The 16,703-nt window shown below is 27.8% G+C and overlaps 1 protein-coding gene across 2 annotated transcripts in view; it reads right to left on the reverse strand.

Annotated features, from left to right (window-relative positions):
* Positions 1-552: 552 nt before the first annotated feature.
* The window catches only part of LOC122509883 (cysteine-rich secretory protein 2-like), a 213,204-nt gene continuing 197,053 nt past the window's right edge, over positions 553-16,703 (reverse strand). For both annotated transcript variants that reach the window (XM_043624190.1, XM_043624191.1), the window contains exons 5-6: positions 15,499-15,705; positions 553-1,213 (exon numbers count right to left, since the gene is read on the reverse strand). In XM_043624190.1, coding sequence (XP_043480125.1) covers positions 970-1,213; positions 15,499-15,705 — 451 coding nt within the window. In that variant the 3' untranslated portion in view covers positions 553-969. The remainder of the gene's footprint in view (positions 1,214-15,498; positions 15,706-16,703) is intronic.

Raw genomic sequence — 16,703 nt, forward strand, 5'->3', positions numbered from 1 at the left:
AACTAAATCAGTGGAATTTGACTTATTTTCAATATAAAAAATTAGTCATAGTGGAAAATTACAAATATTTAAAAATAAAAATTTTTAATTATTTTTAACAAATTTTCTGTCAAATTTTATTGATTAAAATTCTGACCTAAAAGTTTTAAACTCTCAAATAAAAGAAATATTTTTTATTACAATCAATATTTTCACACAGTTTTTCTAAGGATTACAAATTGAGACAAAAACCGTATCAAAATAGTTGCATGACAACTATTTTGATCCTTAGAAAATACATAGAAAAACTTTGTAAAATTATTGATTGTAATAAAAATTAAAAACTTAAATTTAACATTTAGAAAATTCACAATTAATTCTTTCATTCGTAAGCAAAAATCATGGCTAAAAAATTTTAATCCACAAAAGAAATAAACAAATTTTTTTCATTTTCACGTTTAAAACTTATGAAATATTTAAATATATATTATATATTTTAATATTTAAATTTAAATAAAAATTTAAATATTGAAATTTGAAAGTAATTACTAAAAATCAGTCAAGTTTCACTGATTCAGATTTAAGGAGTTGTTTGTATTTTTAATTGTTTCTAGAATTTGTTTGCTTTCAATTTTGTAACTAGAAATAATTATTTTCAATAAATTCTTCTAATTTTTGCGTTTAAAAAAGCAAGAAAAAGAATACTCACGTCTAAACGAGTCACAGCCTCCCATTTTTATGTATTCTTATTCATATACAGTACTCTCTTAAATTTGAATCAGTTAAAAATCAAAATTTTAACTGAAAATCAGTGACTGACTTTTTGCTTCTAAATCAGTTATTTTTTTAACTGATTTCCAATAAAAATAACTGGAAAATTAGTTAAACTTGACTAATAATTACTATTTAAATAAATAACTGACTTTCTGCTTCTAAATCAGTTATTTTGAACTGATATTCAAATTTAGAGAGTATAATTCTTTGACTATTTCAGTAGATTTTGTCACGACACTTACACGTAGCGCGACAAAATTGCTGTCGCTTCAAACCCTGTTCGGTGTCGCTGCGACAAAGCCAATCGGGCAGGCTTTCGTAGAGTTGACGGCAATTCGCCCAAAGATCGGCCCATGGACAGGCATTTTTGCAGAGTTTACCAATGCGACAGTGGTGCTTGCAACCGCTGCAAGACGCTCCAGCTGTGTAGGGTGTGCTTAGACTGTCGGCGTAATTGCCTCTGAAAAATTAACAAATTCATATTTAACACCAATTCATATTTATAAAGTCAAAATTAGAAACAATTTATTTTCAAAACGAAAGAAAGGACAAATTTTTATACTTTGCATATTAGTAGTGAAGTGTTAAAATAACACCAGAATGGATTAAAATAATCTGCAACAGTTTAATCCCTCTAGGATTAAATTAACACCAGAAAGGATTAAAATAATCTATTTTGGTGTTATTTTTAACAATGAATGAAATTTTACTGTTTAAATAAAACACCAAAGTCAACGATTTGTAAAAATTCAACGAATTTAGCTTCTCCAGGAAGAATAGTAAGTTATAGTTACTAACTTACTAACTAACTTAGTAACATAGTTACTAAATTCAATTGCGTGTTCAAAAATTTTTAAAAATTCTCGTCAAAATTTCAATTCTCTTTATAAATAATCAAATTCTTCTCTGATATTCAATTATTTTACAAAATTTTAATCAAATTCTTGTCAACATTTCAATTATTTTCAAAAGTTTTCTAAAATTCAATGATTTTCAATATCTACTATTTCAATAAAATTTTCCTAAAGAATGCCATTATTAAAAAATTTTTTAATAAAATTCTACGCCAACATTCAATTATTTTCATTAATAATAGAAACTTTTACAGGAATTCAATTATTTACAACTTTGTTTATAAATTTTTTCGCAATAATTCAATTATTTTCATAAATAATAACATTTTTACAGGGATTCAATTATTTTTATAAATAATAAAATTCTTTTAGGAATTCAATTATTTTCATAAATAATAAAACTCATTGCAGAATTTCAATTATTTTTAATGCAATTGTAATCGAATTCCTCGAAAAATGTGATTATTGTTAAAAATTTTATTAAAATTCGTCTAAAGAATTTAATGATTTAAAAAACTTGTTAATAACCTTTTTTATGAGAATTTAATTTCAAGAAACATGAAATTAATAAATTATTTATTTTTGTATTTAAATAATTGAATTCTCGTAGAATTTACTAATAAAAATGGTTTTAAAAATGAATTTCAGTTAAAATTTTAGATTACAATTAAATATTAAAAGCATTGTAACGTGGATTTTTAGAAATAATTAAATTTTGAAAAAGTTTCAAACTAAAATCATTTAAATTCTTAATTTTTCATATTTTTGACAACAAATTCTGTAGAATTAATTCTTTTTAAAAGTTTAATAGGATTTTTATTAGAATTATTTCAAGTTTTTATTTTTCAATATATATTTAATTGCAGAATTTCCGAATAATTGAAATTTTGTAAAATTGAATTGTAAACAAATGAATTTGATAATTCTCAAAGAACTTTTTTAAAAATTATTAAAAATAATGGATTCATTGAAGAATTTTAGTTAAAAACACTAGAAAAAAATTTAATTTTAGAAAAGTTACAAATTATTGCAGAAATTCAATTATTTTCAAGAGTAATAAAATTCTTCTTAGGGATTCAATTATTTTCACTAATAAAATAAAACTCATCGCAGCGTTTCAATTATTTTTCATACAATTATAATTGAATTCCTTGAAAAAAGTAATTATGTTCATGCAAGTTTTAATAAAATTCGACAAAATAATTCAATTATTTAAAAATTTGTTAATAAAATTCTTAATGAGAATTGAATTTTGAGAAACATTCAATTATTCAATAAATTATTTGCTTTTGCATTTAAATAATTGAATTCTTGTAGAATTTTCTAATATAAATTGATTTTAATTTCATAAAAATGAATTTCAGTTAAAATTTTAGATTATAATAAATTGAATATTAAAAGCAATATAGCGTGAATTTTTAAAAATAATTGAATTTTGAAATTAGTTTTTTTGAAAAAGTTTAATTGAATTTTCTTTTATATTATTTGAAGTTTTTATTTTCTAATATGTATTTAATTAAAGAATTTAGAAATAATTGAAATCTTGTGAAATGGAATATTTTAAACAAATGGATTTGAAAATTGCCAAAGAACTTTTTCGAAAATTATTAAAAATAATTGATATAAAGTAAAATTGTAGTTAAAAATTTTTGAAAATAATAATTGAATTGAAATGATGAAAAAAAATTAAAAAAAAAAAAATCGATCACTTCGAGTCGAAGACTCGGAGTTATCGATATCTTCATGTTTTATAGTTATAAAAAAATTTAATAAACTAAAATTTCATTCATTGTAAAAAATAACACCAAATTTGATTTTTTTAAATCTTTTTTGCTGTTAATTTAATCTGCAACACTTTTCAATACCTCACGATTTACTGTGTATCAATTGTGGAAATGATTTTCATTCAGACAAGAAAATTATGAATTTACATAAATAATTCGAATATCAGTAGTAAAAGTCCTTGAAAATGCTTGACTTTTGGATTGGACAAAATTTCTAGACTATATCATATACTTTTTGTTAGAAAATATAACAAAATCAAGGAAATAATAAAAAAAAGTCCTAAAATTATTCTTGTACTAGTATGGCAACAGTGTTTTTAAATTTTAATTTAATTTAGAGCATGCACAGTGTGCGTTGGCGTTGCGCGATTTTACGCAAGATAAATGCTAGTTGATTATCTGTTTCCATTTGTGTTAGTTTTAAATGAGAATATTCTATTATTTTATGAAAAACAAATAGTGTAGATGTATATTTGTCTTCAAGAATTGACTTTCAAAAAAATATTTTTTATTTTATGTTTCTCACAAGACAGAATGTTATATATTACTGATTTTTCAGTGAAATAGCTTGTCTCACAAGTTGTGAAAAATTTCACCATGTAGTATATAAGAACAATTCGATTCGTACTTTTAAGTGTTAAGTGTGGTAAAATTGGTTTTCAGTCAGAGAAGAATATCCCAAATTTTATTAAAGGGCAATTTACTCTAGGCATTAGAATCTTCTATAGAATTTCGTATAACTAGTAAAATGGATTAGCAATCAGACAAAAGTATTCCAAATTTTAATATTTTGAAAATCAGTAGTAGTAGTCAGTGTATATCAGACATTTGGATCTTTTGTTTTTTTTGTATTAGTAGTGAAGTTAATATTGTTAGTCAGACCAAAATTTAAAAAATTTTAATTCTCTGAATGTCAGTAGAAATATTATTCGACATCAGTAGTATATATAAGCAACTTCAGAGGTCAGAAATTGTAATCTTTTGTAGAGTTTTGTATTAGTAGTGAAGTTAATTTTCTGTCAGACAAGAATATTCCGAGTTTCAATATCTTGATATCAGTAGTAAAGATTAGGTTCTGTCAGACAAGAATATTTCGAATATAAGTAGTAGAAGTTAGTTTATGTCAGACATTGGAAACTTGTGGTTTTTCATATCAGTGGTGTAAGCGTAAATTTATGTCAGACATGAAATTCTTCTATAGAGTTTCGTGTTAGTAGTAAAGTCGATTGGCGGTCAGACAGGAGTAAACCACATTTATTCTGTATTTACAATAATTTTTGGTAAAAAGAAACAAAAATATTTCAAGCAGTCTTTTACTAGTAATTTATCAGTACAAATATTATATTGAAAATTGAAAAAAAAATTCGGCTTCAGAAATAAAAAAATAGTATAAGTTATAATTGTCGTAGTAAAACATGAAAACAAATATTCTCAGACCAACTGCGTACCGAATACATACATATATGAACAAGTTGAGAGAGCATGTTAACCGTAACACTGAAAGCTCACGAGAGTAATACAGGAGAATAGCATCGATTAATATCAATGTCATTCACAAATATTTGATATTATTCTGCACAATTTCTAACGCATATTCTGGGCAAATATACATTCTGTGTTTAATGGAATATATTGCAATACAATCAGCTTATAGTTTATGTACAACATACACATAAACATAGACATAATACACACGAATGCACATAAGCCGAGAATCTATAAACGCACTTATCTATCAAATCTGTATATAAAATCTACACCCGAAAATGAGTAATCTTCATTTTAGTCGATTCCTCTAATTTTAATTTAAATATGAAAAAGATAAATTAACGCCAAAAGCTAAAAATATAAGATTAAATCTTTTCTGTTTGACTAAACTAGGAGTTTATTACTAACAAATTTATCAAGAATTTTAGAATTAATTGTTCGACTAGAATTGTCTTGTAATACTGACGTGACGTTCGGTAAAAATTATGTCTTACTTCAAGTGCCTTTTAAAAAGAAATTCTCAATTACCTACTGTCTGATCCTAACAGACCTTTACTACTGATTTCCTAGAATTCGATAAAAATTAAGTCTGTTGCCAAAACTAATAGGTTTTTTTTCGTTACCCGGTTTTTCCTAATTTTTTTCTTAATTTCATTTTAATTTTTAATTTACACTGAAAAAAATCATTTGATTCATATAATCAAATATTTGTCCATTATCAAATAAATATTTACTTGATTCAAATAATTTTTATTTAATTCAAATAATAAATCATATTTAAACAAGTAATTTCAGTATTTAATGCAAATACAATTTAATTGACTCAAATCAAAATTATTCGATACAAAAATAAATATTTATTTGATAGTAAATAAGAAATCGTTTATTTGAATCAAATAATTTTTTTTCTGTATAAATTTTCTACTAAAATTCTAGTGCAAAGAGGTACGAGAAATTAGTACAGAAATGTTAATTAATTTCAATTAGTGGACGATTGTTCACTAATTCAGATTTGAAGATATGCAAAATTCCTTAAAAAATTGTGTCATAAAATTTAAGAAAAAGTTTATGAAACAGTTTTTAGCTTTCCGAAAGCTAAAACCCTCTAAGATCAAATCATTTCTGTCTGACTAAATTAGGAGTTTACTAAAGAAAATTTATCATGAATTTTAGAATTAATTGTTTTACTAGAATAGTCTTGTAATACTGATGTGACGTTCGGTAAAAATTATATACAATAATTGCCTGTTACAAAAAAATTCTCAATTACCTATTTTGTCTGACTAAATAGATTTTTACTACTGATTTTCAATATATAAAGCACGTTTACAAACTTTGCTGCACTCTCGCCTAATTTATTCGATTTTGGATGATTTTAGAAATCAATTTTATTTTGGGTGTATATTATAAAAATGAGCCAAGTACGTGGATTATTTTGTGTTTAGGTTTCTTTTCTCCCAAGTAGATAATGAAACTAGTCGCAAAATTTTATATAAGCCTTGTGAGAACCTTTTGCCACTTATTCTGGGAAGAAAATAATATTTTTGATACTACATGCACGCCTCAACGATAAAAGGTCAATATTTTTACATTAAAGGGTCGGTTATTTATCTTTCTGGAAAATATCTATAGGTCGCGTGAGGATATAAATTACCCCGAAGCATTTCTATTGTTATTTTAAAATCGTATATGGCAAAGTGTATTTTACATTACGGAAATTTATACTCTTTTAAATACAAACGAAACGTGATATTTTGTATTTTTGTGTCTCAAAATCATGTCGTTAAATCAATAAATTTATTCCTTTTAATTCAGTTTTTCCACGTTTTCAATTATTTTCGTAAAAGAAATATGTCATTTCATTATTATTATTATTTATTATTTTTATTGATTATTTTTAAATTTATTATTACTCTCTAAATTGGAATAAGTAAAGATGTATACTAATTTGAATGACTGACTAACTTTTTGCTTTTGTATTAGTAAATTAGTAAACTACTCTCCCCTACTTATTAGTATCTAAACTTTACTAATTTAAAAGCAAAAAGTCAGTCACTAATTCAAATTGATAAAAAATGTTACTTTTTTAAATTTAGAGAATTATTATTTATTTATTTAATTAATGGAAGAATTTATTGTTCGATAGGAATTTATCAAAGATGGAAGAAGTTAGCAATCTCTACGAATAAATTTTTCTTTGAAGTTCTTAATTTCTTGTATCGACAGTACAACTGTCCTTTTTCAGAAACCTGCTTTTTGAAAAATATTTTCGAAATTAATTAATAATTTCTAAATTATCAAAGAACTCGAAAAAGAGATTGCTATATATAACTTCTTCCACCTTTGATATTATTATTATTATTGATATTGATATGGAATGAAGTTTATTTGTGTGTATTCGAAGTTGATGAAGAGAAGTGTATAATGTGAGTATGACACTCGAACTTATGTCGCTGAGTTTGCAGATTATAGAGACAATAACAGTTTCTCGACCAACCTCTGTACACGATGAATTCAATTCATCACTGTATTTGCCTTTAGTAATATTCACAGCGTGTTGTGCTTTGTCAGTTTATTACTTACATATTACACTGTAACGAACAGTTTTCTCTGAATAGACATCAAGTTTTTCCATTCGTTAAATTTATGAAAAGCACAATTTTGAATTCTCATTTACTCTCGCATTTACTTTCAAAAATTACATTTCGTATTATTTTCTGAGTGAATAATATCTATGTATATGTTACCGGCAAAGTATGTAATCAGGCATTTTATAAAATACCTAGGCAGTATATAAAATGCCTGTCCATTTCAGGCAATGTGTAGGGGAGAGTGGGGCAAACCGGCCCGGTGTGTAAACCGGCCAGGTGTCAATATCTCCGAAATGGCGAAATTGGCAAAAGTGCTATTTAGAAATTTGAAACAACCATGTGTACACGGAAAGAAAAGGTCTGGAAGAGATATCCATAAAAATATTGTTGAGCAGAATATTGTTGTGTTATCCAATTCAATGGAAGAGACAACTTTCAGAATGGAAGCACATTCCATATTCAATGGATGAGGGAGCCATATTATATTGTTGAATCAAATATGGATGTGATATCCATAGGCATGGTTGGGCTTACAATTCATGCTATGGATTTTCACATATGGCTGCCTCATCCATATAAACTTTGGTTGGGAGATCCATAGTTAGTTCAAAATTTCGATACATGTTGCGCGCAATTCATTATCATGGCATCCATTTAAAAATGGTCGTCTCAATTTGTCCGTCGCGTCGGTTTCCTGTCACGTCTATATAATCACGTTGTGAGTTTATTGTGTATAAATAGTGTTATAATTGTTTATTATTTATTATCGTTATTGTCTATTAGTGTTTATGTAAATTCATTTTCATGAAATATGTGTAGAGTATATAAGGAATATTATATGCTCAAATATTGTAGTTGCGTGTATAGTGTAGTGGATAGCGTTAGTGTTTAGTATGCGTTAGGTCTAGGGTTCGTGTCTCCCCCATCGGTTAATAATTTATTTCATAAATATGCGGTTATTCAATAAGTGGTGTGTATTAATTAACAAAAATGTGTATGAAATATCTCAAGTGACATGGAATTTAATTAATTGAGTGATTCAAATTTTTTGTTTCCCATTTCCATTACTATGGATCACCCAACCATAGATCTTTTGCTGCTCCAACAATATACAGCCAGCCATAGAATATGGATGCAGCAACCTTAACTATGGATATCCCGTATTTTTCAATATAATATGGCTGTGATATCCATGTATCTGGATGTGTCAACTATTCCTTTTTCTCCGTGTAGTATACCTTATTTTTTCAATTTGACAATTTTTACATTTGTTTGTGCAACGCTGGGAGCAAAAGTTTTTTTTTAGCTTTTTTCTACACTTTTACGAATTTTTTCTTAAGGAAATTCTGAGGAAATCGTGTAATGTTTCCAAATATTAGGTCTTGGGTTTTGAAGGTACACACCTCAGGAATATTTACCACCAAAAACTTTGATGAATTTGCAAAGCGTTTCTTTTCTTTTAAACAAATATTTATTCTCAAAATGAGCCTGTGGGGCAAAGCGGACAGTTTTCGATGGGGCAAACCGGCCATAGGATATTTTCATTGTATCAGAGTTTCAAAAAAATTATTATTAATTAGAATGTTTTTTTCGTTAAAATATTTACTTTCAATGAGAAATAATTATCTTCCAATGAGAATTAGACCCTTTAATATTGTTTCTCTGATAATTTCAATCATTTTTTTTTGTTATTTAAAAAAATTATTTATTTAATTAAAATTCAATTCTGTATTATTATTTACATTATTACAACCATTGTTCACATGATTGTCTATGTTTATTGTTATTGTAGATTATACAAATGCAATATTGTAGATAAAAACCCAACTGACCGGTTTGCCCCATGGGGTGGGGCAAACCGGCCCGTTTGCAAATTTTTTTAAAGTTAACACAGCAACTAAACAATAAAAGATAAAGTATAGGTGCCTCTGGGAAAAAGTTGCGCAATTAAATGATATTTCAAACAAGCCATCAAAAAATGAAATCGGTTGATTCGTTTAGTCACAAGAGTAAAAAAAACCGTAGGTATGCCGGTTTGCCCCACTCTCCCCTATAATAAAATGATTTTCTATACATTGCCTAGGCATTATATAAAATGCCCACTGGACTTTAGCTAAAGTATAAAATTTAGTTTTATTTCAAATAATATACATTTTTCTGTTAGAAAAATATTAACTTTCTTTTGTAATTAATTTGTTACAACATGGCATACTTGAATGACATTTCGACTGACACTGGACCTTATTTTTAACGCATAAACATTTTTTTTACAAGAACATTTCATAAAACCTTGGCCTGTTCCTTTTTCCCGGTAGCTTTAACATTATTAACATCACTTATCAACTGCTTATACCGTTCGTCTGATAAAAATATACTGTTTTTTGCCATTGCATTTTTAATTTTAGAAAATTCGGAATAAAATCTATCCCTTGTCACCGAAACATTTACTACACTGGAGCTTCACTTATTTTCAGTCTCACTTATTTGTAGTCGCACTTATTTTCACTATTTCCAGTCTCACTTATTTTCAGATAAAAGGTTCTCCGTGCGTTCTCATTGGTTGATGTTAAATAATCCACCAATCAAATCAATTTGAATGTTACGTTTCAGAGTGAAAATAAGTGCGACTTTGCCTTTCAGTTTGTTTGGACTTAGTGAAAATAAGTGAAGCTCCAGTGTATTTCCGCACTCATTTTAAGTTAAAATTTATGTCTCTGCGACTGATTACCTCAAAATGTGCGAATTGACTGACAAAATTTATATTTTCTGTTAATTAAATATTATTCTTAAAAGTGAGAAATATTGAACGTATAAAATTACTCACTGCTAACATGCGGCTATGTAAACATAGCTAAAATACTTATTGTTATATAATTATTATTTTCTATTTATATACAATTATAATAGAAATATATTATATTAGAAAAATCATGGAAAGTGTTTAGAGAAAAAGGTAGACGTTTCAAGCTTCTGAGACTATTATATGTATTCTTTACCTTAGGTTCGATGGGCATTTTATAAAATACCTAGGAATTTTATAAAATGCCTAGGCAATGTATGAAAAAATAATTTAATTATATACATTGCCTGAAATTGACAGGCTTTTTATAATTTTATATACTGCCTAGGCAATTTATAAAATGTCTGGATTTCATACTTTGCCGGTAACATATATGGGCAAATCTAAAAAACATGATCACTTCGACAAAAGAAGGGAAAATTTTTTAATTTGTGAGCACTCACGCATTGTTTATATCATTTTACTCATAATTATTCAATAAATCAGAAAATATCAATGTAATTAATATTCATAAATTGCTTCAAAAGTTAGACGGAAAACAAACTTTCGGGTATGCTATATCACAGTTACAAACGACCTGACCTGATATGTGAAATATAAAACAAGAAGTAAACAAAATTCAAATTATAGGGGAGAGTGGTCCTAAGTTGGCCGCCTAAGCAAATTGGTCGAAAATAGTAACAAAATGAAATTTAATCACTTCGGCAAGTATATATTAGTGTTCAGAGATCGTTTTGCTATAATTTTGTGGTATTTAGAACGTTATAGAATGGCTTTTGTAGTCTTAATACAATAAATAGTGAAAAGCTGCATTTTGGACATTTCAGAAATTGCGATCCTAAGTTGGCCACCACTTTTTTTCGCTTGTGTTTAAGGAAGAAATGCATATTCTTTTCAATTACGCAGAAATTTTACAAATTTGATACATTTAGGAGAATAAAAACGCATTATTTAACTATTTTCGTTTAGAAAATGAAGCAATATTTTATTTCATTTATTTATAGTGGTGGATGGCTGTAGAGACAGGCGTTTTTGTACTATGTTTTTTCTAATGTTTTTAAACCATTTTTTTTGTTTCTTGTCTTTGTTTAATTCCTACGTTACACTTTTACGGTCTTCCTCGTGATGAAAAACACAAAAAAGAAGTAAAACATAAATAAAAACAATAGGTGGCCAACTTAGGACCACTGTAGATTTTTACAATTTTCAAATTACTACGCTAATAAAAAAAATTTAATTAAAAAATCAACAGAACCTCTTATTACAATATTAAATAAAGGAACTAGCGCACACACTCATTTAGAAATTTTTAATTATTTATCTCTTGTAGCTGCTCTCGAAAAAACAAGAAAAATTAAATTTTTTTGGTCCTAAACAATATTATTGTCCTCACAATGCGTAGAAGAATCTTAGATTATAATTAGGTCCATAAATTATATCATCGTTTATCAATATATCATACCACAAAATTATAGATTCATCCAGTATACCATCTCTGAGAAATGCAGGGTGGCCAACTTAAGCCCACGGCCAACTTAGGACCACTCTCCCCTACTATTTTTTATTATTATTATAAATTTCATTAATTAGCATTTATAAAAATTAACTTTAAAAAAAATAATCGATTCTCTCATTCTATCCCGTTTGAGGATTTTTAAATCTAGCATCAGTAAATACTAATCAAGAAAAAAAGTATTTTTAAATATAATAAAAATGTAAAGGATAATATTAAATTACTTGAAGACATTGCGGTTTCTTTAGTTTTGACGTTAATGAATAGGTTACAATTGACAATTAGTATGAACTTCGTCATTTACAAAAAAAACATAAATGTTGGCTAATTTTAAAATCACAACTTTGCACCAACTTCAAAATACATACGTGAAAAACGACACGATGCAGTAAATCACGATTTTTATACATTCCTAATAAAATCTTTTTAAAGCATTTTACAGGTATATGTAAAAATTAGAGCTGTGCAAAATTCGAACCGAACCGAGTTTAGTTCGGTTTTGGGGCGCCGAAATGTCGAATGTCGAATATTCGACATTCGAACTGGGCGACTGAAATGTCGAATTTTAGAATTCGACATTTTAGCGTACCAAAACCGAACAAAACTCGGTTCGGTTCGAATTTTGTAGTAACTCGAATGTCGAATATTCGACATCCGAACTAAGCTAACTCGAATGTCGAATTTTCGACATTCGAACTGGGCTAGTTCGAAAAACCGACATTCGAACTAAGCTAACTCGAATGTCGAATTTTCGACATTCGAACTAGGCGAAAAAATTCGAACAGTTCGGTTCGAATTATTTTGCACAGCTCTAGTAAAAATGAGAAATCTATCAGTTACAAAAGAAATTATGTGATTTTGAATTATTGTGCAAGTGTGCCTTCAAATAAGGTGTCATTTAAATAAAGATTACACTCCACCTTTCAGAATATTTTGCCATTAAAGGTCAATTTATTTTAAAGGCACACGTTTTGTTAACATACCAAATTGTTAACAATCGTTTGTCAAATACAATGTGTACTTAGAAATTTTTAAAAATTAAATGCTTCAAAAACTACATACAAAAAAACTAAAATAATTTATTGTGGTTTAAATTAGAGTCACCCCTTATTAAATACTCACCATTTCGCTATTTTTTGTTGCACACTTTTCTCACTTAGTATATTTGAAATGAATAAATAAGAACTAATAATACACAAAATATCAGATTAATATATAAATTGCTTCCCGAGTCGAAATTTAAGCCCTACTTTCACCCTGAATTTTCAGGGTCTATTGAGTGTTAGGAGTAGTAAAGTAGGGTCTAATTCTAATACGATTAGACCCTACTTTGACTCCCAAAATAGGCGGAAATTTGCCAATCTTCCATTTGGAGAAGCAAAGGAGGGTCTACTTCTAAGAAACCTATACCGTACTTTTAAACCTCGTAGACCCTACTTTCATACTCCTAGACCCTACATTCTAAAAGAAAATTTTGAATTATTTTTTAATGCATTACTTGAAACACTGCGAATGCAAAAAGTACTCCAAATTCATAAATACTGATGTGTTTTATAGCGTCTATATACACTTCGTGTATATAGACGCTATAAAACACATAAAATTCCACTTTTACTCATCCCAAGTGCTTCAATTGAATCTGAGCAAATCTTTAAATTTTTCTTTTTCTAATTGTAGGGTCTAGGAGTATGAAAGTAGGGTCTACGAGGTATAAAAGTACGGTATAGGTTTCTTAGAAGTAGACCCTCCTTTGCTTCTCCAAATGGAAGATTGGCAAATTTCAGCCTGTTTTGGGAGTCAAAGGAGGGTCTAGTTTTTAAAAATTGTATTGAAATCAGACCCTACTTTACGACTTTTAAACCTGAATAAGCCCTACATTTTCAGAGGCTAAGTAGGGTCTAAATTTCGACTCGGGTTCAAAAGTTATTTTCAGTCGCATAACACATAAATTATTCAATTAACCACTCCAAATTTTTTCTGAGGCATTAAGTAGTACAAAATGTATTTCATCCAGAAGGAATTAGGTTTGTTGTAGGGCATACGTACATAAAAAAAGTAAAGTCACATAAAAGTTGAATGTTTTTTAGATTTACCCATATACATCTTAATGATTAATTATATTATTATTCCGTTAATTTTTAATTGTGTAATTAATTCTATTTACGGTTAAAAAAATTTGTTATTTGTTCAAATAAACAATCGCTTATTGTCTATTATGAAATCAATACACTCGGAGAAAAATTTTATTTAAACCAAATATAATTTATAGGAGTTAAATAAAGGTATATTTGTCTCAGAGCCTACCAAATTATTTAGTTGTTTTAAATAACAATTTTATTCGACATGTACACTACCGTCGGGAATTATCGGTACGGCTGCACGCACACGGCCCAAAAACATACCAATCTTTAAATCACGATTTTTTTGTAAATACAAATGTCAGAAAATTAACAAATATACCAATCGAAAGATTATTAAATTTTACGATTAATGATACATAACTGAAAATTTTAATAATTTATACAAAGATTGCAGCAATCGACAAATTTGACAAAAAAATTTAAAAAATAAAATTTTTTTGGAAATTTTTTCAACCTTTGCACATTTTTTAAAAATTGTAGAAAAAATTTGAAACTTACATAAATGTGATCATTCAAGTCTCATCTTTAATTTAAGACCAAAAGAGTTTAAAAATCTTAATTGGTTAGTGAGATATCATTATACACTGGAGCTTCACTTATTTTCACTAAGTCCAAACAAACTGAAAGGCAAAGTCGCACTTATTTTCACTCTGAAACGTAACATTCAAATTGATTTGATTGGTGGATTATTTAACATCAACCAATGAGAACGCACGGAGAACCTTTTAACTGAAAATAAGTGAGACTGGAAATAGTGAAAATAAGTGCGACTACAAATAAGTGAGACTGAAAATAAGTGAAGCTCCAGTGTAAACGTCCGAGCATATTTTTTGACAAATGCATTGAATTAGTCGATTTTGAACGGTTTTTGGCTGAAAATGCTCGGACATAAATCGTGATTTAAAGATTGGTATGTTTTTGGGCCGTGTGCGTGCAGCCGTACCGATAATTCCCGACGGTAGTGTACATAAAATTTCTGTTTATGCTAAATAAACTTTATTTGGAAGAAATAAAATTTTAGTACTCTCTAAATTTAAAATAGTAAAAATAACTGCCATTTTGCTTTTGAATTAGCAAATTTTATTAATAAATTAGTAAAAATTATTATTTATTAGTAGATTTTACTATGAAATATTAATAAACATTATTACACTGAGAGAAATGGATAGTCAGATTTTGATGTTAAAAAGATGATGTTACACGATACTATCATTATGCTACTGCCAACCATCACAGATGCTAAAAAAATATAGTTATGCTACCCCGTACTACCAAGATGTTACTCCTGATGATATTGATGGTAACGGTGACTATCTAGATAGCTGTCTGTATACGTAGCATTAAAGATGGTCACCCTAACCACAATTATGTTACCCACTACTATAAATTTCTCTCCGTGTATATTTACTACTAAAATTAACTAATTCAAAAGCAAAAAGTCAGTCACTAATTCAAATTAGTAAACATTTTTAATAATTTATATTTAGAAAGTAAGTAGTGAATGAATTTTGAAAAAATTGGAAAAAATATTCGAAACTGAAATAGAATTTTTTTGAATATGTTGAGGTACTTACGCGGGACAATAATTGCATACATAGCTGAAGTATGGAACACCAAGTGGTTCTACACTCTTGTTACATTTCGTCCAACCACAGCCCACTTGATGTGTCGATGCCCACACCATTTGAGTGTAATGTCCAACCTTCGAGAGTACGTTATGAGCCCTTGGTCCGTATCTGAATATTTTGTTCTCCAAATACCACGTCTTTATGGCGAAGAACCTGTACACACAAAAAAAATATGGTAAATTTGACTACTTTTTTACTATTTCCTGTAGTTCCTATAGGCGCCCGTAACATTATTTAGTAAAATGAACTATGACAGAATAGTTAGTCTAACTGTAAAATGTAGTAATAAATACCATTTTTACAGTAAATTTAACTACTAAAACAGTTATCTTAACTATTTGTTGTTAGTCATACTAACTGCTTCATTTAGTTGCAGTAACTAAATTTTCATAGTTCCTATAGGCGCCCGTAACAAATTGTAGTTGTAACAACTGTAAAAAATAGTTAAATTAACTATTTAAAGTAGTAAAATGAAATTATTTATTTGTTCTTTATTATTATTGAGGTCCATTTTTTTATATTTTCTCTTACCTATTTTTGTTCATATATAATTTATATATTAAATTCTTATACACCTAACAGAGAAAAATCCCCAAACGCCGGGGATTGAACGCACGACCCTAACATTCGCAAACCGATAACCTAACCACCTAACCACGCTCGCACGCTACGATGACTGGCATTGTACTTGAGGACATTCTTCTTAGATTCAGTCATAATAACTACTCCGTTTAGTTGCAGTAACTAATTTTTTAAGCTCAAGGACTTAGTTGAAATGTAGCCAGCATATGATTTTAAATGACTCAACGATAGTGCAGTAGTTAAAAGTACTGTTGAAAATAGTTATTTTCAGAATTTCTGTAGTAAAATTATCCACTTTTTACTAGTTATAATAAAATTAAACTTACTATTTTCATATAGTAAAAATAACATAGAAATTGTTGCTTTTGTTACGTCAAAACGAGAAACCTTTTTAAATATACCTAGCGTTCCTCGTTTTAAATTAGTTTCATAAATGAATCTAATTTGGGATGAGGATAAGTCAATGAGCCTACTAAATGTGAGAGAATAATTTATTTAAAAACCAACAAGAAAGAAAAGAGTTGACAAAATTACAATGAGTACAAAAATTATAAATCTTACTTAAAGAA

This window comes from Leptopilina heterotoma, unplaced genomic scaffold (genome assembly GCF_015476425.1).
Source record: "Leptopilina heterotoma isolate Lh14 unplaced genomic scaffold, ASM1547642v1 Lhet_63, whole genome shotgun sequence".
Classification (NCBI taxonomy): Eukaryota; Metazoa; Arthropoda; class Insecta; order Hymenoptera; family Figitidae; genus Leptopilina; species Leptopilina heterotoma.